Raw genomic sequence first — 22,770 nt, forward strand, 5'->3', positions numbered from 1 at the left:
TTCCATCCTGTCCTATCTATCAAGCTAGACTGGCCTCCTGTGCTCATCCTGGTTTCATTCTGTGTATGTCTTTTTCCTCTCCACTCACAGTCATTATTTGTGGGGGGCTAATCTATCCTTTGGGGATTTTCTCTGAGGCAAGATAGTTTTCCTGCTTCTGTCTTCAGGGTTAGTTAGCTCTTAGGCTGTGACGAGATGCCTATGGAGAGTTAGGAGCTCGTTCCATGTTGCTCCTAGACCACCGTATCATAACAGTACAAGTGGCCCAAAAATGAATTAATTGCATCTCAAAAGAAGGAAAAGAAAGTTCTGAATCATTTTTTTTTCTGTGCTCTAGTTTGTCCTTTTTTTTCCTCTTGATATCTGGGTGGTTCAGGATATATGCTTTGGCATGGATGTTCAAGGTTTGTTTTCTCGTGTGGATCCACCTGCTGCAAGAGTACAGAGCATCCAAGACTATGTTGTCCAGACTCCGGCTTTAGACCCAGAATTCCTACTCCTGATTTGTTTTTTGGGGACAGATCCAAGTTTTTGAACTTTAAAAATAACTGCAAATTGTTTTTTGCTTTGAAACCCCGTTCTTCTGGTGATCATCATCATATCCTTACTGCGTGGTGATCCTCAAGACTGGGCTTTTTCTCTTGAAGCAGGGGATCCGGCATTATTGAATGTTGATGCATTTTTTCAAGCGCTCGGATTATTGTACGACGAACCTAATTCTGTGGATCATGCAGAAAAAACCCTGTTAGCCCTGTGTCAAGGTCAGGAAGAGGCAGAGTTATACTGCCAGAAATTTAGAAAATGGTCTGTGCTCACTAAATGGAATGAAGAGGCTTTGGCTGCTATTTTCAGAAAGGGTCTTTCTGAAGCCCTTAAACATGTTATGGTGGGCTTTCCTACGCCTGCCGGTTTGAGCGAATCTATGTCTCTAGCCATTCAGATCGATCGGCGTCGGCGCGAGCGCAAAGCTGTGCACCATATGGCAGTATCCTCTGAGCAAAGTCCTGAACCTATGCAATGTGATAGGATTTTGACTAGAATAGAACGGCAGGAATTCAGACATCAGAATAGGCTGTATTTTTACTGTGGTGATTCGGCTCATGTTATCTCTGATTGCCCTAAGCATACTAAGAGAGTCGCTAGGTCTGTTACCATTTGTACTATACAGCCTAAATTTCTCTTATCTGTGACCCTGATTTGCTTATTGTCGTCCTTTTCTGTCATGGCATTTGTGGATTCAGGCGCTGCCCTGAACTTAATGGACTTAGAATTCGCCAGGCGCTGTGGTTTTTCCTTACAGCCTTTGCAAAGCCCTATTCCTTTGAGGGGTATTGATGCTACACCCCTGGCCAAGAATAAACCTCAGTACTGGACACAGATGACTATGTACATGGCTCCAGCACATCAGGAAGATTGCCGTTTTCTGGTGTTGCATAACCTGCATGATGTTGTTGTACTAGGTTTCCCATGGTTACAGGAACATAATCCGGTGCTGGATTGGAAAACTATGTCGGTGACTAGTTGGGGTTGTCAAGGGGTACATAGTGACGTTCCTTTGATGTCAATTTCCTCTTTCCCCTCTCCTGAGGTTCCTGAGTTTTTGTCAGATTTCCTGGATGTATTTGATGAGCCCAAGTCCAGTTCCCTTCCTCCACATAGGGACTGTGATTGTGCTATTAACTTGATTCCTGGTTGCAAGTTCCCTAAGGGCCGACTTTTCAATCTGTCTGTGCCGGAGCATGCCGCCATGCGGAGTTATGTTAAGGAGTCTTTGGAGAAGGGGCATATTCGGCCCTCTTCGTCACCTTTGGGAGCGGGTTTCTTTTTTGTTGCCAAGAAGGATGGCTCCTTGAGACCCTGTATTGATTATCGTCTTCTTAATAAAATCACGGTCAAGTTCCAATACCCCTTGCCCTTGCTTACGGATTTGTTTGCTCAGATTAAGGGGGCTAGTTGGTTTACTAAGATTGACCTCCGAGGGGCATATAATCTTGTTCGTATTAAACAGGGTGACGAATGGAAAACTGCATTTAATACGCCCGAAGGACATTTTGAATATCTTGTGATGCCATTTGGGCTTTCTAATTCTCCATCTGTGTTCCAGTCTTTCATGCATGATATTTTCCGCAATTATCTTGATAAATTCATGGTCGTATATTTGGATGATATTTTGATTTTTTCCGATGATTGGGAGTCTCATGTGAAGCAGGTCAGGATGGTGTTCCAGATCCTTCGTGATAATGCTTTATTTGTGAAGGGATCTAAGTGCCTATTCGGAGTTCAGAAGGTCTCTTTTTTGGGTTTTATTTTTTCTCCCTCGTCTATAGAAATGGATCCTGTTAAGGTTCAAGCTATTCATGACTGGATCGAACCCACATCTGTGAAGGGCCTTCAAAAATTTTTGGGCTTTGCTAATTTCTATCGCCGTTTCATTGCCAGCTTTTCCAGTGTGGTTAAGCCCCTTACTGATTTGACGAAGAAAAGCGCTGATGTAACGAATTGGTCCTCAGAGGCTGTTGAGGCCTTTCAGGAGCTTAAACGCCGATTTACTTCTGCCCCTGTGTTGCGTCAGCCGGATGTTTCTCTTCCTTTTCAGGTTGAGTTCGACGCTTCTGAGATTGGGGCAGGGGCTGTTTTGTCTCAGAGGGAATCTGATGGTTCTTTGATGAAACCGTGTGCTTTTTTTTCCAGAAAGTTTTCGCCTGCGGAACGCAATTATGATGTCGGCAATCGGGAGTTGTTGGCTATGAAGTGGGCGTTTGAGGAGTGGCGACATTGGCTTGAGGGTGCTAAACACCGCGTTGTGGTCCTGACCGATCATAAGAATCTGATTTACCTCGAGTCGGCCAAGCGGCTGAATCCTAGACAGGCTCGATGGTCCCTTTTTTTCTCCCATTTTGATTTTGTGGTCTCGTATCTTCCGGGATCTAAGAATGTTAAGGCTGATGCCCTCTCTAGGAGTTTTTCGCCTGATTCTCCTGGAGTCCTTGAGCCGGTTGGCATTCTTAAGGAAGGGGTGATTCTTTCTGCTATCTCCCCTGATTTGCGGCGGGTGATTTAGGAATTTCAGGCTGATAGGCCTGACCGCTGTCCAGCGGGGAAGCTGTTCATTCCTGATAGATGGACAATTAAGGTTATTTCTGAGGTTCATTGTTCAGTGTTGGCTGGTCATCCTGGGATTTTTGGTACCAGAGATTTGGTTGCTAGGTCCTTTTGGTGGCCTTCTTTGTCGCGCGATGTGCATGCTTTTGTGCAGTCCTGTGGGACTTGCGCCCGGGCCAAGCCTTGCTGTTCCCGCGCTAGTGGGTTGCTTTTGCCTTTGCCGGTCCCTGAGAGGCCCTGGACGCATATTTCCATGGATTTTATTTCGGATCTTCCTGTTTCCCAGAAGATGTCTGTTATCTGGGTTGTTTGTGACCGGTTCTCTAAAATGGTCCATCTGGTACCTTTGCCTAAGTTGCCTTCCTCCTCGGATCTGGTTCCATTATTTTTTCAGCATGTGGTTCGTTTGCATGGCATTCCGGAGAATATTGTCTCTGACAGAGGTTCTCAGTTTGTCTCTAGATTTTGGCGGGCCTTTTGTGCTAGGATGGGCATTGATTTGTCTTTTTCTTCGGCGTTTCATCCTCAGACTAATGGCCAAACTGAGCGAACTAATCAGACCTTGGAGACCTATTTGAGATGCATTGTGTCTGCTGATCAGGATGATTGGGTGGCTTTCTTGCCATTGGCCGAGTTTGCCCTTAATAATCGGGCTAGTTCGGCTACTTTGGTTTCACCTTTCTTTTGTAATTTTGGTTTTCATCCTCGTTTTTCTTCTTGGCAGGTTGAGCCTTCTGATTGTTCTGGTGTTGATTCTGTGGTGGACAGGCTGCAGCAGATTTGGACTCATGTGGTGGACAATTTGACGTTGTCTCAGGAAAGGGCTCAACGTTTTGCTAACCGCCGTCGGTGTGTTGGTCCCCGGCTTCGTGTGGGGGATTTGGTTTGGTTGTCTTCTCGTCATGTTCCTATGAAGGTTTCCTCCCCTAAGTTTAAGCCTCGGTTTATTGGTCCTTATAAAATTTCTGAAATTATTAATCCGGTGTCTTTTCGTTTGGCTCTTCCAGCCTCTTTTGCCATTCATAATGTTTTCCATAGATCTTTGTTACGGAGATATGTGGTGCCCGTTGTTCCCTCGGTTGACCCTCCTGCCCCGGTGTTGGTTGAGGGGGAGTTGGAATATGAGGTTGAGAAGATTTTGGATTCTCGTTTTTCGAGGCGGAGGCTTCAGTATCTTGTCAAGTGGAAGGGGTATGGCCAGGAGGATAATTCTTGGGTTGTTGCCTCCGATGTCCATGCCGCCGATTTGGTTCGTGCTTTTTATTTGGCTCATCCTGATCGGCCTGGGGCTCTGGTGAGGGTTCGGTGACCCCTCCTCAAGGGGGGTACTGTTGTGAATTCTGCTCTTGGGCTCCCTCTTGTGGTTTCGAGTGGTATGGCTGCTCCTTGGAGTTAGCTGTATTCAGCTGCCTCCACTTATCGTCTCCTCTCTCGCCTATTTAAGCCTGGCTGTTCCTTCAGCTAGTGCCACTTGTAAATGGTTCCTGGTTGGATTCACATCTCTTTGGAGTTCCCTGTTTTCCTGACCAGTTCAGCAAAGCTAAGTTTTTGCTTACTTTTTCTGTCCATAGTTTGTGGACTTATCCATTCTGTACTTTCTTTGTTTGTCCAGCATTATCAGTTTGAATTATTTTCTGTCTTGCTGGAAGCTCTGGGAAGCAGAGTGACCCTCCACACCTTTAGTCAGGTGTGGAGATTTTTTGTTTACTCTGCGTGGATTTTTATAGTGTTTTATACTGACCGCACAGTGTTCCATCCTGTCCTATCTATCAAGCTAGACTGGCCTCCTGTGCTCATCCTGGTTTCATTCTGTGTATGTCTTTTTCCTCTCCACTCACAGTCATTATTTGTGGGGGGCTAATCTATCCTTTGGGGATTTTCTCTGAGGCAAGATAGTTTTCCTGCTTCTGTCTTCAGGGGTAGTTAGCTCTTAGGCTGTGACGAGATGCCTAGGGAGAGTTAGGAGCATTCCATGGCTGCTTCTAGTGTTGTGTTGAGCTTAGGGTCTGCGGTCAGTACAGTTACCACTTCCCTCTGAGCTCGTTCCATGTTGCTCCTAGACCACCGTATCATAACAGACTGCCTATTTATCTTTTTTGTGTCATGTACCATAATCACAAGGTAGGTATGGAGGACAGGGTTAAATCAAGAGGGGAGCACAGAGAAATGATTATACAGAGTAGAAGATTGGTGATATTTAGGGAATGTGCAGTTTACAATGGGCATTGCTAAACCTGAGTAGCCAGAGAGAGTAATAGTTAGGGGCCGTGGACACTTGGAGCAGCAGCTAGTCCCTCTGCAATAGGTACAGGATGACCAAAAGTGGAAGACCAGCTATCAGGACACATGACGTAAAGGCCTGTGAGAAGCTGTAGAGAGAAGATGGGGAAACATGTGCAGACCTCAGAAATTAAGGCAGTTTAGGAGCTCTATTAAATGACGCCTTGTAAGTGAATCAAAGAGTGAGCTAGAAATTGACCATCAGTTGTCTAGGATTTATATAGTTTAGGGGGTTGAGGATGCAGCATTTGATTTGTCATAGACCTATGAATACTGAGGAGTATTGTCAGGCTAGGTGGTTAGACCTATAGAATTTGCTGGCACTGGATCTCTGTGGGCCGTACAGTCTACAGTGGAGAAGGCTTGAAAAATGGTCTGAACATCCGTTGATGAGAGCACATAACTGAAAAAGTACATTTAAGAGATAGAGCCCTGGAAATCCAGACCCTTGAAATGCAGGGATCTCTGGGCAGAGGCCCAGAGAACAGTGACAAAGAGGCAGAACCCTTTAGATCCTAGACGTGGAAACAATGCTTAGAACAGTGACAGAGGGTAGACAAGACTCTGGAAAGCAAGTCCTAATTATTAGAAACGGTGATCTAAGTAATACTGTGATAGAAACTGATGGGAATAGAGATTGTGAGAGTGTGAGAAATAACATGGTGTGAGTGTGCCTTCTTAGAAAGTAAGAGTCAATTCTAACAAGCTTGGGAGGCCGCCACCATTTTCAAACTGATTTTTTTAATGAACTTATGGATACAATTAAATAAAAAAATGAAATACACATTATAAGGCTGCCGTCACACTATCAGTATTTGTTCAGTATTTTACATCAGTATTTGTAAGCCAAAACCAGGAGTGGAACAGTCAGAGGAAAAGTATAATAGAAACATATGCACCACCTCTGTATTTATCACCCACTCCTGGTTTTGGCAAACAAATACTGATGTAAAATACTGATCAAATACTGATAGTGTGACGGCAGCCTTAACGCGATCATGCCACCACGGCGCCTGCCTGCAGAAGGGGATTTTTTTTTCAATGTATATATAATATATACATTATGTAAACTAGGGGGCAGGTCAGTGAGGGATCAGTGACCTGTCAGCAGTCTGCATTATGAATACCTAATCAGAGCACCACATGAAGCCCCCCACAGGCCGCCCCCCAAAGCACAAGCATATCAATAACTAAAAACTGAAAATAAATATTACACAACAACCACAAGACAGATTTCATCAACCAAGGTAGCATTGTAATCAGTATAACGGCACTGACCTGACACTGTCTGTAGGTTACTGTGCACAATCCTGCTGACAGGCTGCCTTTAAGTTTGTTGGTATATTGTGACATAATGTGAAAAGTTCATGGGATATGAATACTTTTTCAAGGCACCGTGCGTGATCTATATGAACAGTATATGCATCATATGTTAAAGATGCATAAAGAGTAACTAAACTATAATTTAAAAAAAAATTGTATAATTTTATTCAGAAATCAGAATGGAAAGCTATGATATTTTGCAGACTTTATTAGGGGATAGCTTCTAACTCCTGCTTTTCCCCATTCTATTTGCTTGCTTTTAGCTGCACTGACATTAGAACATACTCATGCGGAGTACGGATGCTGGCAGTGATAGGGCAGCATCTGTCTCAATGTTGCGCTTATCGGAACAATCTTCTGCGGCAGGCTTGCTTGTTATTAGCGTTAGTGAGCTCAGCTAGCGCTCTATCCTTACACTGCAGTAAGATAAATCATGTCTGTAGTGTGTGTCAGTATACAATCCCTCACTGCCCCCTGTATACTGTAATGGAAGCATTAACTTTGCTTTCATTACAGAATACTATACAGGGGTCAGGGAGGGTCTGCCAAGCTTGCTGCAGGAGATTGTTCTGGTAAGCAGACCTCTCAGAGGAGGAAGTAGGTGCTGACACTTTCACTGCCAGCATCAGTACTCGAAATGAGTATGTTATGAAATCAATGCAGCTGAAGGCAGGAAAATTAGACTGGGGAAAAACAGGGGTTTGAAAGCCCGTGCATGATTTAAAAAAAAAAAAAAGGAATGAAGCCACATGGCATGTACAAATAAATTGATTTGCAAAGTTTCACAACTTTCCTTGCTGGACAAAAACTTATTTAAGCAAAATTAAACTTTAGTTAGCCTTTAAAACGAAGTATGTACTGCAAGAATAGTCTACAAGGTTTAGGGTATGTGCACACGTCCGGATTTTTAGCGGTTTTTTTGCTGAATAAAAACGCTATAATTCCGCATCAAAAACGCTAAAAATATGCATCCTATCATTTAGAATGCATTCCGGATTTTTTGTTCAGATAGATGCGTTTTTTACCGCAAAAAAAACGCATTCCGCAAAAAAAATGGACATGCTCATTCTTTTTGCGGATTTTTTGCGGATTTCTAAGCCAAAATGACTTTCAGGAAAAAAAAATAAAAAATCCGCAAAAAATCTGCGCAAAAAACGCGCAAAAACCGCGATTTTCTGCCAGAATTCTCCGGATTTTGTCAGGAAAAAAACCTGACGTGTGCACATACCCTTAGTGTAGAGATTTAAAGGTGCTCATTTTCCTTATTTATGCAAGAAGATGGAACAATGTTGTAAGAGGGGTGGGTAAAATAAGTCAATAATGATCCGTGTCCTTCAACAAAAACTAAATTTACACGTCCAGATAAGCGAGTCTTGAGTGTGAGAATTTAGCTACATAAGTGAGATATGAGAGCAAGGTTGAACATGTGAAGAAACTGAATATATCAGAAGATTGAATAGTAACTTTGTGACTGTGTGAATAAGACGACATGAGAAAGGGGTGTCTCCGGTAAGAGATAGAAGGTCATGAGAGAAGGAAAAAGATTTTGGTAGACAGGAAAATAGGATCCAATCACCATAAAGTGCCCGCTCATCTAACCGTGTAAAAGAAAACCATTTTATAAGTCTTGGCAAAAAGCCCAACTAAAAGGAAATACATTGCATGATAACACGCAATAGATACCTTATTATGCAATAAAAGACTCATTTTGACAAACTTTAAGGTTGGATGTAAATAATTTACTTGAAATATATGAAAATATATCATGTCATTTCTTGCAGTAAATAGATAAATAAGAAATATTGCAGTGGATAATGCAAACACTTATAAATGAAATACTAGTATGGATCTATTATGTAGCAAAGTTTTCACTGTAAAGACTAAAGGTACCTTCACACATAACGATATTGTTAACGATATCGTTGCTTTTTGTGACGTAGCAACGATATCGTTAATAAAATCGTTATGTGTGACAGCGACCAACGATCAGGCCCCTGCTGGGAGATCGTTGGTCGCTGAAAAAAGTCCAGAACTTTATTTCGTCGCTGGATCTCCCGTGGACATCGCTGGATCGGCGTGTGTGACACCGATCCAGCGATGTCTTCACTGGTAACCAGGGTAAACATCGGGTAACTAAGCGCAGGGCCGCGCTTAGTAACCCGATGTTTACCCTGGTTACCATCCTAAAAGTAAAAAAAACAAACAGTACATACTTACCTACCGCTGTCTGTCCCCGGCGCTGTGCTCTGCACTCCTCCTGTACTGGCTGTGAGCGTCGGTCAGCCGGAAAGCAGAGCGGTGACGTCACCGCTCTGCTTTCCGGCCGCTGTGCTCACACAGACAGTACAGGAGGAGTGCAGAGCACAGCGCTGGAGGACAGACAGCGGTAGGTAAGTATGTACTGTTTGTTTTTTTTACTTTTAGGAAGGTAACCAGGGTAAACATCGGGTTACTAAGCGCGGCCCTGCGCTTAGTTACCCGATGTTTACCCTGGTTACCGGCATCGTTGGTCGCTGGAGAGCGGTCTGTGTGACAGCTCTCCAGCGACCAAACAGCGACGCTGCAGCGATCCGGATAGTTGTCGGTATCGCTGCAGCGTCGCTTAATGTGAAGGGGCCTTAAGGCATTAAAGGGAACCTGTCACCCCCAAAATCGATGGTGAGGCAAGCTCACCGTCATCAGGGGCTTATCTAAAATTGTTTGTCCGGCGGACGGAGACAACGGACAAAGTAATGTTTTTTGTGTACGTTGAAAAATCGGACAGCGACGGATCCGTCGCCGTCCATCGTTTGCTGGAATGGAATCCTCTGGGCGCCAGATCCATCAAATGACGGAATCCAGTGACGGATTCTGTTTTTTTTTAACTGAGCATGATCCGATTTATTTAGGATCCAATTAGCCAGATCCGCTAGTTGGATCTGTCAAAAAACGAATCCGTAGCATCAGGTTTTCGCAATCTGCGATGGATTCGTCGAGCAAACGGATTGTGACGGACGTCAAAAAACAGATTTGTGAAAAGGCCTTACACACTTTGCTGGAACTGAAACACCGCATGGATTTTCTGATTGGAAAAATCCATACAAAAATCTGCAGTGTATGCGCTCTTCTGAATAAACACTTTGAAATTGGGGCAGCACGGTGGCTCAGTGGTTAGCACTGCAGCATTGGGGTCCTAGGTTCAAATCCCACCAAAGACAACATCTGCAAGGAGTTTGTATGTTCTCCCTGTGTTTGCGTGGGTTTCCTCCGGCTTCTCTGATTTTCTCCCACATTCCAAAGACATAGGGAATCTAGATTGTGAGCCCCAATGGGGACAGTGCCAATAATGTTTGTAAAGTGCTGTGGAATTAATGGCGCTATATAAGTGAGTAAAATAAATAAATAAAATGTATGACAAATCTGCAGCAAAATATGCAATAAATATGGGTTTTGCTGCAGGTTCAGTACCGATTTGCAGCAAAATCATTACATTTTTTTTCTGCTGAATTTAGCTACAATGTGAAGCTCACCGGATGGTTTAAATTATCAAGAGTTTTTTTATATATTCAAATTTTGTGTAATTTGTGCTTAATTGCTTAAGTGTCTATCAATTTACAACAGCATATGGACATTTATATTCATTACAGCAACACAATCCATCAAGTTTTACAAACACGCATAATACAAATATAAATAAAGTCATTGTATACCTGCTGGTGGTTTCAAGAAAGGAGGAGGAATTAAAGGTACAACAATTGGCATATTTCCATGATTTCCATGATCCTTTGATCCTGCTGATAGCTCTGTGAACCCATTTCCTGCAGCAAGCCCTGAATAATTTAAATTTGGATTGAATGGTGAGATAACACTTTCCTCTAGTAGTTTTGGCCTTGGCAATGAATTTTCTGAAATAGAAAGAAAGCAATAAATTCAACATACACATATTTATATACCTATACACAGTGGGGAAAAAGGTATTTAGGCAGACATCAATTGTACAAGTTCTCCCACTTAAAAAGATGAGAGAGGCCTGTAATTGACATCATAGGTAGACAACAACTATGAGAGTCAAAATGAGAAAACAAATCCAGAAAATCACCTTGTCTGACTTGGCAAGATTTATTTTGCAAATTATGGTGGAAAATAAGTATTTGGTCATTAACAAAAGTCCATCTCAATATTTTGTTATACATCCTTTGTTGGCAATGACAGAGGTCAAATGTTTTCTGTAAGTCTTCACAAACTTGGCATACACTGTTGGTGATATGTTGGCCCATTCCTCCATGCAGATCTCTAGAGCAGTGATGTTTTGAGCCTGTCGCTGGGCAACACGGACTTTCAACTCCCTACAAAAGTTTTCTATGGGGTTGAGATCTGGAAACTTCTTATGAAGCCATTCCTTCATTGCCCTGGCTGTTATGATCCGGTGACCTTGGAGCAGCATGAAAACTTTCACTGGAGTAGGTGGTAACTATACTGACCGCAAATCCTGATCTTAACACCGCAACTAGAAGTAGCCATGGGGTGTACCTAACAAGCCCTAGACACCTCGTCACAGCCGGAGGACTAAATACCCCTAAAGATGGAAATAGGAATACTATCTTGCCTCAGAGCAGAACCCCAAAGGATAGGCATTCCCCCCACAAATATTGGCTGTGAGTAGGAGAGGAAAGACACACAGTCAGAAAACAGGATTTAGCACAAGAGGCCGCTCTAGCTAAAATAGGAAAGGATAGGACAGAGTTCTGTGCGGTCAGTAATAAAACCCTTCCAAAAATATCCACAGCAGATTATACAAAAATTCCTCCATCTAACTAAAGACGTATATCTGCAACTCCAGAGACTACTAAACTCAGAGCAGGAACACAATCAAAAAACAAGCACACAGCTTGTGTGCCATAGAAAAAGAAACAGACACTTATCTTTGCTGAATTGGCAGCTAAGCAGGAGAAGCCAGACAGAGATCCAATACTTCCCAAGAAACATTGACAACTGGCAAGGACTAATGAGTCCTGCAAACCTAAATACTCCAGTCAGAACTGCAATCAGCAGATACACCTGTCCAGGACTGCAGCCCAGAGACAACTGCATTACCACCTACAACCACCGGAGGGAGCCCAAAAGCAGAATTCACAACAGTACCCCCCCCCCCTTGAGGAGGGGTCACCGAACCCTCACCAGAGCCCCCAGGCCGATCAGGATGAGCCAGATGAAAGGCATGAACCAAATCAGCGGCATTGACATCAGAGGCAAAAACCCAAGAATTATCCTCCTGGCCATAACCCTTCCATTTGACAAGGTACTGAAGCTTCCGCCTCGAAAAATGGGAATCCAAAATCTTCTCAACAACATATTCCAACTCCCCATCAACCAACACAGGGGCCGGAGGATCAACAGAGGGAACAACGGGCTCCACATATTTCTGCAATAAAGATCTATGGAAGACATTATGGATAGCAAAAGAGGCCGGAAGTGCCAGTCGAAAAGACACCGGATTAATAATCTCAGAAATCCTATAAGGACCAATAAACCGAGGCTTAAACTTAGGAGAAGAAACCTTCATAGGAACATGACGGGAAGACAACCAGACCAGATCCCCAACTCGAAGCCGGGAACCAACACCAACAACAACACCAAATTGTCCACCACATGAGCCCAAATCTGCTGCAACCTGTCAACCACAGAATCCACACCAGGACAGTCAGAAGGCTCAACCTGCCCAGAAGAAAAACGAGGATGAAAACCAAAATTACAAAAGAAAGGCGAAACCAAAGTAGCCGAACTAGCCCGATTATTAAGGGCAAACTCGGCCAATGGCAAGAAAGCCACCCAATCATCCTGATCAGCAGACACAAAGCATCTCAAATAAGTCTCCAAAGTCTGATTAGTTCGCTTGGTCTGACCATTTGTCTGAAGATGAAACGCAGAAGAAAAAGACAAATCAATGCCCAGCCTAGCACAAAAGGCCCGCCAAAATCTAGACACAAACTGGGAACCTCTGTCGGACACAATATTCTCCGGAATACCATGCAAACGGACCACATGCTGAAAAAACAATGGAACCAAATCCGAAGAGGAAGGCAATTTAGGCAAAGGCACCAAATGAACCATCTTAGAGAACCGGTCACAAACAACCCAGATAACTGACATCCTCTGGGAAACCGGAAGATCGGAAATAAAATCCATAGAAATATGCGTCCAGGGCCTCTCAGGGATCGGCAATGGCAAAAGCAACCCACTAGCACGGGAACAACAAGGCTTGGCCCGCGCACAAGTCCCACAGGACTGCACAAAAGAACGCATATCACGCGACAAAGAAGGCCACCAAAAGGACCTACGAACCAAGTCTCTGGTACCAAAAATGCCAGGATGACCAGCCAACACGGAACAGTGAACCTCAGAAATCACTCTACTAGTCCATCTGTCAGGAACAAACAGTTTCCCCACAGGACAGCGGTCAGGTTTGTCAGCCTGAAATTCCTGAAGAACCCGTCGTAAATCAGGGGAAATGGCAGAAAGGACCACCCCTTCTTTCAGAATACCGACCGGTTCTAAGACCTCAGGAGAATCAGGTGAAAAACTCCTAGAGAGGGCATCAGCCTTAATGTTCTTAGAACCCGGAAGGTACGAGACCACGAAATCAAAACGGGGAAAAAAACAAGGACCATCGAGCCTGTCTAGGATTCAGCAGTTTGGCAGACTCGAGGTAAATCAAATTCTTATGATCGGTCAAGACCACAATAGCTCCCTCAAGCCAATGTCGCCACTCCTCAAACGCCCACTTCATAGCTAACAACTCCCGATTGCCGACATCATAATTGCGTTCAGCAGGCGAAAACTTACGGGAAAAGAAGGCACACGGTTTCATTAAGGAACCAACAGGATCCCTCTGAGACAAAACGGCCCCTGCCCCAATCTCAGAAGCGTCAACCTCAACCTGAAACGGAAGAGAAACATCTGGTTTGGCGCAACACCGGATCAGAAGTAAATCAACATTTAAGCTCCTGAAAGGCAGAGACAGCCGCAGAGGACCAATTCGCCACATCAACGCCTTTCTTCGTCAAATCGGTCAAGGGTTTAACCACGCTGGAAAAATTAGCAATGAAACGGCGATAAAAATTAGCAAAACCCAAAAATTTCTGAAGGCTCTTCACGGATGTGGGCTGAATCCAATCATGAATGGCCTGAACCTTAACCGGATCCATCTCTATAAACGAGGGAGAAAAAATAAAGCCCAAAAAAGAAACCTTCTGCACCCCAAAGAGACACTTAGACCCTTTCACAAACAGGACATTGTCACAAAGGATCTGAAATACCATCCTGACCTGTTCCACATGAGACTCCCAATCATCGGAAAAAATCAAAATATCGTCCAAATATACAATCAAGAACTTATCAATATAAGTCCGGAAAATATCATGCATGAAGGACTGAAAAACAGATGGAGCATTAGTGAGCCCGAATGGCATCACAAGGTATTCAAAATGGCCTTTGGGCGTGTTAAACGCAGTTTTCCATTCATCACCCTGCTTAATACGAACAAGATTATATGCCCCCCGAAGGTCAATCTTCGTAAACCAACTAGCTCCCTTAATCCTAGCAAACAAATCGGTAAGCAAAGGTAAAGGGTATTGAAACTTAACCGTGATTTTATTCAAGAGGCGATAATCAATACAGGGTCTCAAGGAACCATCTTTTTTAGCAACAAAAAAGAACCCCGCTCCCAACCGTGAAGAAGATGGCCGAATATGCCCTTTCTCCAAGGACTCCTTAATATAGCTCCGCATGGCGGTATGTTCAGGCACAGAAAGGTTGAAAAGTCGACCCTTAGGAAACTTACAGCCTGGAATCAAGTCAATAGCACAATCGCAGTCCCTGTGCGGTGGAAGGAAACTGGACTTGGGCTCATCAAATACATTCTGAAAATCAGACAAAAACTCTGGAATTTCAGTAGAGGAAGAAGAGGAGATTGACATCAAAGGAACATCATTATGAACCCCCTGACAACCCCAACTAGTCACAGACATGGACTTCCAATCCAACACAGGATTATGTACCTGCAACCACGGAAAACCCAGCATGATAGCATCATGCAAATTATGCAACACCAGAAATCGACAATCTTCCTGATGGGCTGGCGCCATGCGCATGGTCACCTGTGTCCAAAACTGGGGCTTATTTTTAGCCAAGGGTGTAGCATCAATGCCCCTTAAAGGAATAAGGTTCTGCAAAGGCTGCAAGGGAAAACCACAATGCCTGGCAAACTCAAAGTCCATTAAGTTTAAGGCGGCGCCTGAATCCACAAACGCCATGACAGAAAATGATGACAATGAGCAGATTAAGGACACAGATAATAGAAATTTAGGTTGTACAGTACTGATGGTAAATGAACTAGCGATCCTCTTTGTCCGCTTAGGGCAGACTGAAATGACATGAGAAGCGTCGCCACAATAATAACACAACCTATTCTGACGTCTGAATCCTTGTCGTTCTGTTTTAGACAGAATCCTATCACACTGCATTGGCTCAGGAGTCTGCTCTGAGAACAATGCCACAGCGCGCACAGTTCTGCGCTCCTGTAAACGCCGGTCAATCTGAATGGCCAGAGACATAGAATCACTCAGACCGGAAGGCGTGGGAAACCCCACCATAACATCTTTAACGGATTCAGAAAGACCCTTTCTGAAAATTGCCGCCAAAGCATCATTATTCCATTTAGTCAACACAGACCATTTTCTGAATTTCTGACAATACAATTCTGCCGCCTCTTGACCCTGAGACAGGGCCAACAAGGTCTTCTCAGCTTGATCCACAGAATTAGGTTCATCATACATATAATAATCCTAAAGCCTGAAAAAAGGAGTCTACATTAAGCAAAGCCGGATTCCCAGATTCCAGGGAAAACGCCCAATCCTGCGGGTCGCCACGCAGCAGGGAGATGACGATTTTAACCTGCTGAATGGAATCACCAGAGGATCGTGGTCTCAGAGCAAAAAATAGTTTACAGTTGTTTTTAAAACTCAAAAATGTGGACCTGTCTCCAAAAAACAAATCAGGAATAGGAATCTTCGGCTCTAAAACAGGAGTTTTAACAATATAATCAGAAATACCCTGTACCCTAGCAGCAAGCTGGTCTACACGAGAAACTAATTCCTGAACATCCATGCTTGCACAAGGCTCCTCAGTCACCCAGAGATAAAGAGAAAAGAGAAGATAAAGCAGACTGAAGAAAAAAAATGGCTCAACACCTTTCTTCCCTTCTTCTGAGATGCATTTAACTCATTATTGGCCAGTTGTACTGTTATGATCCGGTGACCTTGGAGCAGCATGAAAACTTTCACTGGAGTAGGTGGTAACTATACTGACCGCAAATCCTGATCTTAACACCGCGACTAGAAGTAGCCTTGGGGTGTACCTAACAAGCCCTAGACACCTTGTCACAGCCGGAGGACTAAATACCCCTAAAGATGGAAATAGGAATACTATCTTGCCTCAGAGCAGAACCCCAAAGGATAGGCAGCCCCCCACAAATATTGGCTGTGAGTAGGAGAGGAAAGACACACACAGTCAGAAAACAGGATTTAGCACAAGAGGCCGCTCTAGCTAAAATAGGAAAGGATAGGACAGAGTTCTGTGCGGTCAGTAATAAAACCCTTCCAAAAATATCCACAGCAGATTATACAAAAATTCCTCCATCTAACTAAAGACGTGGAACGTATATCTGCAACTCCAGAGACTACTAAACTCAGAGCAGGAATACAATCAAAAAACAAGCACACAGCTTGTGTGCCATAGAAAAAGAAACAGACACTTATCTTTGCTAAATTGGCAGCTAAGCAGGAGAAGCCAGACAGAGATCCAATACTTCCAAAGAAACATTGACAACTGGCAAGGACTAATGAGTCCTGCAAACCTAAATACTCCAGTCAGAACTGCAATCAGCAGATACACCTGTCCAGGACTGCAGCCCAGAGACAACTGCATTACCACCTACAACCACCGGAGGGATGCTTGAGATCATTATCATACTGAAAGATCCGTCCACGTTTCATTTTCTATGCCCGTGCTGATGGAAGTCTCACGATGCATTGCCCCATTAATTCTTTCATGTGCATGGATCAGTTGTCCTGGCCCCTTTGCAGAGAAACAGCCTCAAAGCATGATGTTGCCACCCCCATACTTCACAGTAGGTATGATGTTCTTTGGATGCAACTCAGCATTCTGTCTCCTCCAAACACGACGAGATTTGTTTCTGCCAAACAGTTCTACTTTCGTTTCATCAAACCATATGAAATTCTCCCAATACTCTTCTGGATAATCCAAATGCTCTCTAGCAAACTTCAGATGGGCCCGGACATGTACTGGCTTAAGCAGGGGGACACGTCTGGCACTGCAGGATCTGAGTCCCTGGCAGAGTAATGTGTTACTGCTGATAGCCTTTGTTACGGTGGTCCCAGCTCTATGCAGGTCATTCAGTCCCCCAGTGTGGTTCTAGTATTTTTGCTCACCGTTCTTGTGATCATTTTGACACCACAGGGTGAGATCTTGCATGGAGCCTAGATCGAGGGAGATTATCAGTGGTCTTGTATGTCTTCCATTTTCTTTTTATTGCTCCCAGTTGATTTCATCACACCAAGCTGCTTGCCTATTGCAGATTCAGTCTTCCCAGCCTGGTGCAGGGCTACAATTTTGTTTCTGGTGTCCTTCAACAGCTCTTTGGTCATTACTACAGTTAAGAGGGCAGAGGAGCCTCTTAAAGAAGAACTTACAGGTTTGTGAGAGCCAGAAATCTTGCTTGTTTTTAGGTGACTAAATACTTATTTTCCACCATAATTTGCAAACTAAATCTTGCTATGTCAGACAAGTTGATTCTGGATTTGTTTTCTCATTTTTACTCTCATAGTTGTGGTCTACCTATTATGTCAATTACAGGCCTCTCTCATCTTTTTAAGTTGGAGACCTTGCACAATTGGTGGCTGACAAAACACTTTTATATACATACAGTACAGACCAAAAGTTTGGACACACCTTCTCATTTAAAGATTTTTATGTACTTTCATGACTATGAAAATTGTACATTCACACTGAAGGCATCAAAACTATGAATTAACACATGTGGAATAATATATTTAACAAAAAAGTGTGAAACAACTGAAATTATGTCTTATATTCTAGGTTCTTCAAAGTAGCCACCTTTTGCGTTGATGACTGCTTTGCACACTCTTGGCATTCTCTTGATGAGCTTCAAGAGGTAGTCACCGGGAATGGTCTTCCAACAATCTTGAAGGAGTTCCCAGAGATGCTTAACACTTGTTGGCCCTTTTGCCTTCACTCTGCGGTCCAGCTCACCCCAAACCATCTTGATTGGGTTCAGGTCTGGTGACTGTGGAGACCAGGTCATCTGGCGTTTGCCCTTAAGTTAGTTGTAAGTTAGCCCTTACACAGCCTGGAGGTGTGTTTGGGGTCATTGTCCTGTTGAAAAATAAATGATGGTCCAACTAAACGCAAACCAGATGGAATAGTATGCTGCTGCAAGATGCTGTGGTAGGCATGCTGGTTCAGTATGCCTTCAATTTTGAATAAATCCCCAACAGTGTCACCAGCAAAGCACCCCCACACCATCACACCTCCTCCTCCATGCTTCACGGTGGGAACCAGGCATGTAGAGTCCATCCGTTCACCTTTTCGGAGTCGCACAAAGAAATGGTGGTTGGAACTAAAGATCTCAAATTTGGACTCATCAAACCAAAGCACAGATTTCCACTGGTCTAATGTCAATTCCTTGTGTTCTTTAGCCCAAACAAGTCTCTTCTGCTTGTTGCCTGTCCTTAGCAGTGGCTTCCTAGCAGCTATTTTACCATGAAGGCCTGCTGCACAAAGTCTCCTCTTAACAGTTGTTGTAGAGATGTGTCTGCTGCTAGAACTCTGTGTGGCATTGACCTGGTCTCTAATCTGAGCTGCTGTTAACCTGCGATTTCTGAGGCTGGTGACTCGGATAAACTTATCCTCAGAAGCAGAGGTGTCTCTTGGTCTTCCTTCCCTGGGGTGGTCCTCATCGGAGCCAGTTTCTTTGTAGTGCTTGATGGTTTTTGCCACTGCACTTGGGGACACTTTCAAAATTTGCCCAATTTTTCGGACTGACCGACCTTCATTTTTTAAAGTAATGATGGCCACTCGTTTTTTTTTACTTAGCTGCTTTTTTCTTGCCATAATACAAATTCTAACAGTCTGTACAGTAGAACTATCAAGCTGTGTATCCACCAGACTTCTGCACAACACAACTGATGGTCCCAACACCATTTATAAGGCAAGAAATCCCACTTATTAAACATGACAAGGCACACCTGTGAAGTGAAAACCATTCCCGGTGACTACCTCTTGAAGCTCATCAAGGGAATGCCAAGAGTGTGCAAAGCAGTCATCAAAGCAAAAGGTGGCTACTTTGAAGAACCTAGAATATAAGACATAATTTAAGTTATTTCACACTTTTTTGTTAAGTATATAATTCCACATGTGTTAATTCATAGTTTTGATGCCTTCAGTGTGAATGTGCAATTTTCATAGTCATGAAAATATAGAAAAATCTTTAAATGAGAAGGTGTGTCCAAACTTTTGGTCTGTACTGTGTATATATATTTATAAATATATATACATATATATTTATTTGTATATATATATATATATATATATATATACATATACTGTATATATAATCACAATTGCTTCACTAATTAATTCAGTGTTTCCCAAATAACTTGTTGCGCTACTTTGTATACTGTCCATTCGTTAAGTTGGATTTTCTCCTCTTTATAGGATTGCCCTGTTTTCTGACGCAGCATTTCCTATGCTCCAAACACCAAAATATGTCTTCTACAGTGAGCTGAACTTATATTTACTGTATATCTGTACCTTGGTCATCTTGATTTTTTTTAAAGATTTTATACTCTTGTGTAGTTGTTTTTTTTATTGTTGTTCTTTTATACAGTAGCTTGCCAAAATATTCACCCCCTGTTGAAACCCAACATGGACAATTTCGATAATAAGTGTAATATGAATGACTGAGCTGACAATTTGATTCACAAACTCTGTATAGAACTAAAGATCATCAAAGAACTATGTCAAAGAAATAAACCATGTGATGTGGGGAGTAATAAAACCTGTGAGGCAGGAAGGTAATTGTGTGTCCTGTGGAGTGGTGCCTTTTGTTCTGTTGATAGAATAAATTGTTCTGTTGATAGAATAAAGAGAGCATCTACATAGGAGATTGCCATCTTGTCTGTCCTCTTGAAAGGTGCATAACCCGTGTGGTTTTGGAGTATAAACCAATGCTCTTAAATTGAACATCCTATCTCTGGTTCCTTGAAAGGTACATAACCTCTGTGGTCTTTGGATTAGAAATCATTGTTGTTGATGAACATCATGACTCCAGCTTAAATGGAATTTGAACCTGTCCTCAGGCCTTTTTGACAAAACTACCTTTAGGCTATATACAAGGATGCCATCTGCAGGAAAATGATGACCACTGCAATCACGTTTGACCCTTGACCTTCTAATCCATCCTGGACCTAAGAGTGCCACCTTCAGGAACGCATCCACATCAGCAACTGGAGAACTCAAAAGATCGTTACCTGATTGGATGGTACCTTCATGTGGAGTTGTTATTAGGGATGGGTAATGTATTGGCTATGTCCGACCGTGTGACTAATATAAAGGTAGCACACCATGCTAGTTAGGCATTCTTCCCACTTCCTATCTCCTATTACCTTGTCCCTTTCATTGCCCCTTAGTTAGGTTTTCCTTATGTATATAATTGTAAATATCCTATCTAATATATAATTGCCTAGAATACTACTTCCTGCAATTTGTGCCAACTTCCTGTCCGGAGCTAATGTCCGGAGCTAATGTCCGGAGATAATGTCCGGAGCTAATGTCCGGAGATAAGTGACGTCAACAGTGTCCAGTGTCTGATTGGTTGCCGCCTGCTGCGAGCGACCAATCAGAAACGTGCCGTACTGTGACACACTCCGCCCGCCATTTTGGTGTGATTTTTGAATTTTTACCTCACAGCAAGTTTCTACTGCGCGGAGGCGGGCCCAGTGATGTTGCTCTTCAAGCTCCTGCCGAATTTCGTCAAAAAAATGATAATACCATTTACCAAAACTATATATATTTAGTTGTGAAGTGGTTCAGTGACATTTTCACACCAATTTTGAACTTTTGTTTGGTGTTTTCTCCATATACTGCCTATTATTCACTGACTGTTATACTGAGAGACTGCCGTTTATTAACCTCATCTTTGCCACATTGGGTATATTGCTCTATTATTTGCCACATAAGGACATTGTCCATTATTGCCCAGCAATTTCTCTGCAATATAAACTGCCTATTTATTAATATCTGCATTCCTGCAAAGAACTATTGTCTATTATTAACTGGGTATTTTCCTACTACCTGACATTGTTCTTAAGCAAAGAACCGTTGTTGTGGCATTTGCCACAACACGCAAAGTTGTCGTCTGATGTCTTTCATCCCTCCCCTCATAAGCATGTTCATGGATCCTGTGTAACTGTACCTTAAATAACAAGAATTGTCAAGAGCTGGTGAGTGCAGCCATTTTTTGTTCTTTCTTACTATTATATATTAATTGTATTATTTTTACATTTGAATAAATAAAGTATATATGGATTCTAGACTCCTGATTCTTTAGAATCGGTCTGCCATCTAGTTTGTAATAAATCCCCTTTTAAAGATCCCGCAGCTATTGTTAATTAATATTAACTGGCACCCAAAACTCAGCAGATTCTACACCTTCTTGGCATTTTTTTGTGTTTTGCTGCCTCACAATCTGGAATTTCATAGTTTTTATTTTAGGGCTTGCATTAGTTCATGTAAAGAGCATGCCCTACAACTGTGAACATTTGGTATTCTTTTTCTTGTGAAGCAAACAACAAACAGGACAAAATAAATGAACACTTCAGTGTGCACAGCTATTCATCCCCCTAAAGTCAGTACTTTGTAGAGCCTCCTTTTGCGGCAATTACAGCTGCATGTCGCTTTGAATAAGTCTCTATGAACTTTACACATCTTGCAACTGGGATTTTTTCCCATTCCTCAAGGTTATAGTGCTCCAGCTCCCTCAAGTTAGATGATTTCCTCTGGTGAACAGCAATCTTCAAGTCTGACCACAGATTCTCAATTGGACTAGGCCTGGGCTTTCACTAGACCACTCCAAAACATTTACACGTTTCCCCTTAAACCACTCGAGTGTTGCTTTAGTGGTATGCTTTGGGTCTTTGTCTTGGTGGAAGGTGAACCCCCATACCAGTCTCTAATCACTGATATAAACAGGTTTTGTCCCTGTTGATGAAAAATATGTGTTCTTGGAGTGATGAGCTGTGTTGGTTTGGCGCCAGACATACTTTGGTGGCAAAAAAGTTCAATTTTAGTCTCATCTGACCACAGCATCTTCCTCCATATATTTGGGGAGTCTAATTTTATTTTGGCAAACTCAAAACAAGCCTTACAATTTTTTATAAGTAAAGTCTTTTTCTGACCACTCTTCCTTAAAGGCCACCTCTATGGAGCGTACGGTTTATTGTGGTCGGACAGATACTCCAATTTCTGCTTGGAAATTCTGCAGCACCCTCATTGTTACCCTTGGCAGGTTTATTGCAGTTCCTGTGTGCTTTCCATTTGATGATAATGGATTTGATGGTGCTATGGGGGTATCATCAGATATCGGGATTTTTTTCGAACCCAACTGTCACACTGACGGTCTTCAGTAAGGAAGGAAGGGGGACCTCCAAATGTCCCTGGAAATGGGACCCTAACTAACCCTGGTACTCTTGATGGCAGAGAGGCTCGAGTCTCTGACCTTACTATGCTCCTGTTTATACCCTGAGCTGTCCCCTCACCCTCCTCCAGGAGGCCTAGGACAGATATGTTAGTATATAAAAACGTAAGACAAACAGTGATAACAAAAAGCAACTTGCATACAAAAAACACTCACCAAGGGTAGGGATGTAATAATTTTTAATAATGTGTTTGTGTTTTTTTAACCCTTTACTACTATTGGATTAATAATGG

General features: G+C 42.9%; 1 protein-coding gene across 4 annotated transcripts in view; it reads right to left on the reverse strand.

The window, feature by feature from the left end:
- The window catches only part of SOBP (sine oculis binding protein homolog), a 323,668-nt gene that overhangs the window by 212,816 nt on the left and 88,082 nt on the right, over positions 1-22,770 (reverse strand). For all 4 annotated transcript variants that reach the window (XM_069726271.1, XM_069726273.1, XM_069726274.1 and 1 more), the window contains one exon: positions 10,395-10,589. In XM_069726271.1, the coding sequence (XP_069582372.1) occupies positions 10,395-10,589 (195 nt within the window). The remainder of the gene's footprint in view (positions 1-10,394; positions 10,590-22,770) is intronic.

The sequence above is a fragment of the Ranitomeya imitator genome, chromosome 5, assembly GCF_032444005.1.
Source record: "Ranitomeya imitator isolate aRanImi1 chromosome 5, aRanImi1.pri, whole genome shotgun sequence".
Classification (NCBI taxonomy): Eukaryota; Metazoa; Chordata; class Amphibia; order Anura; family Dendrobatidae; genus Ranitomeya; species Ranitomeya imitator.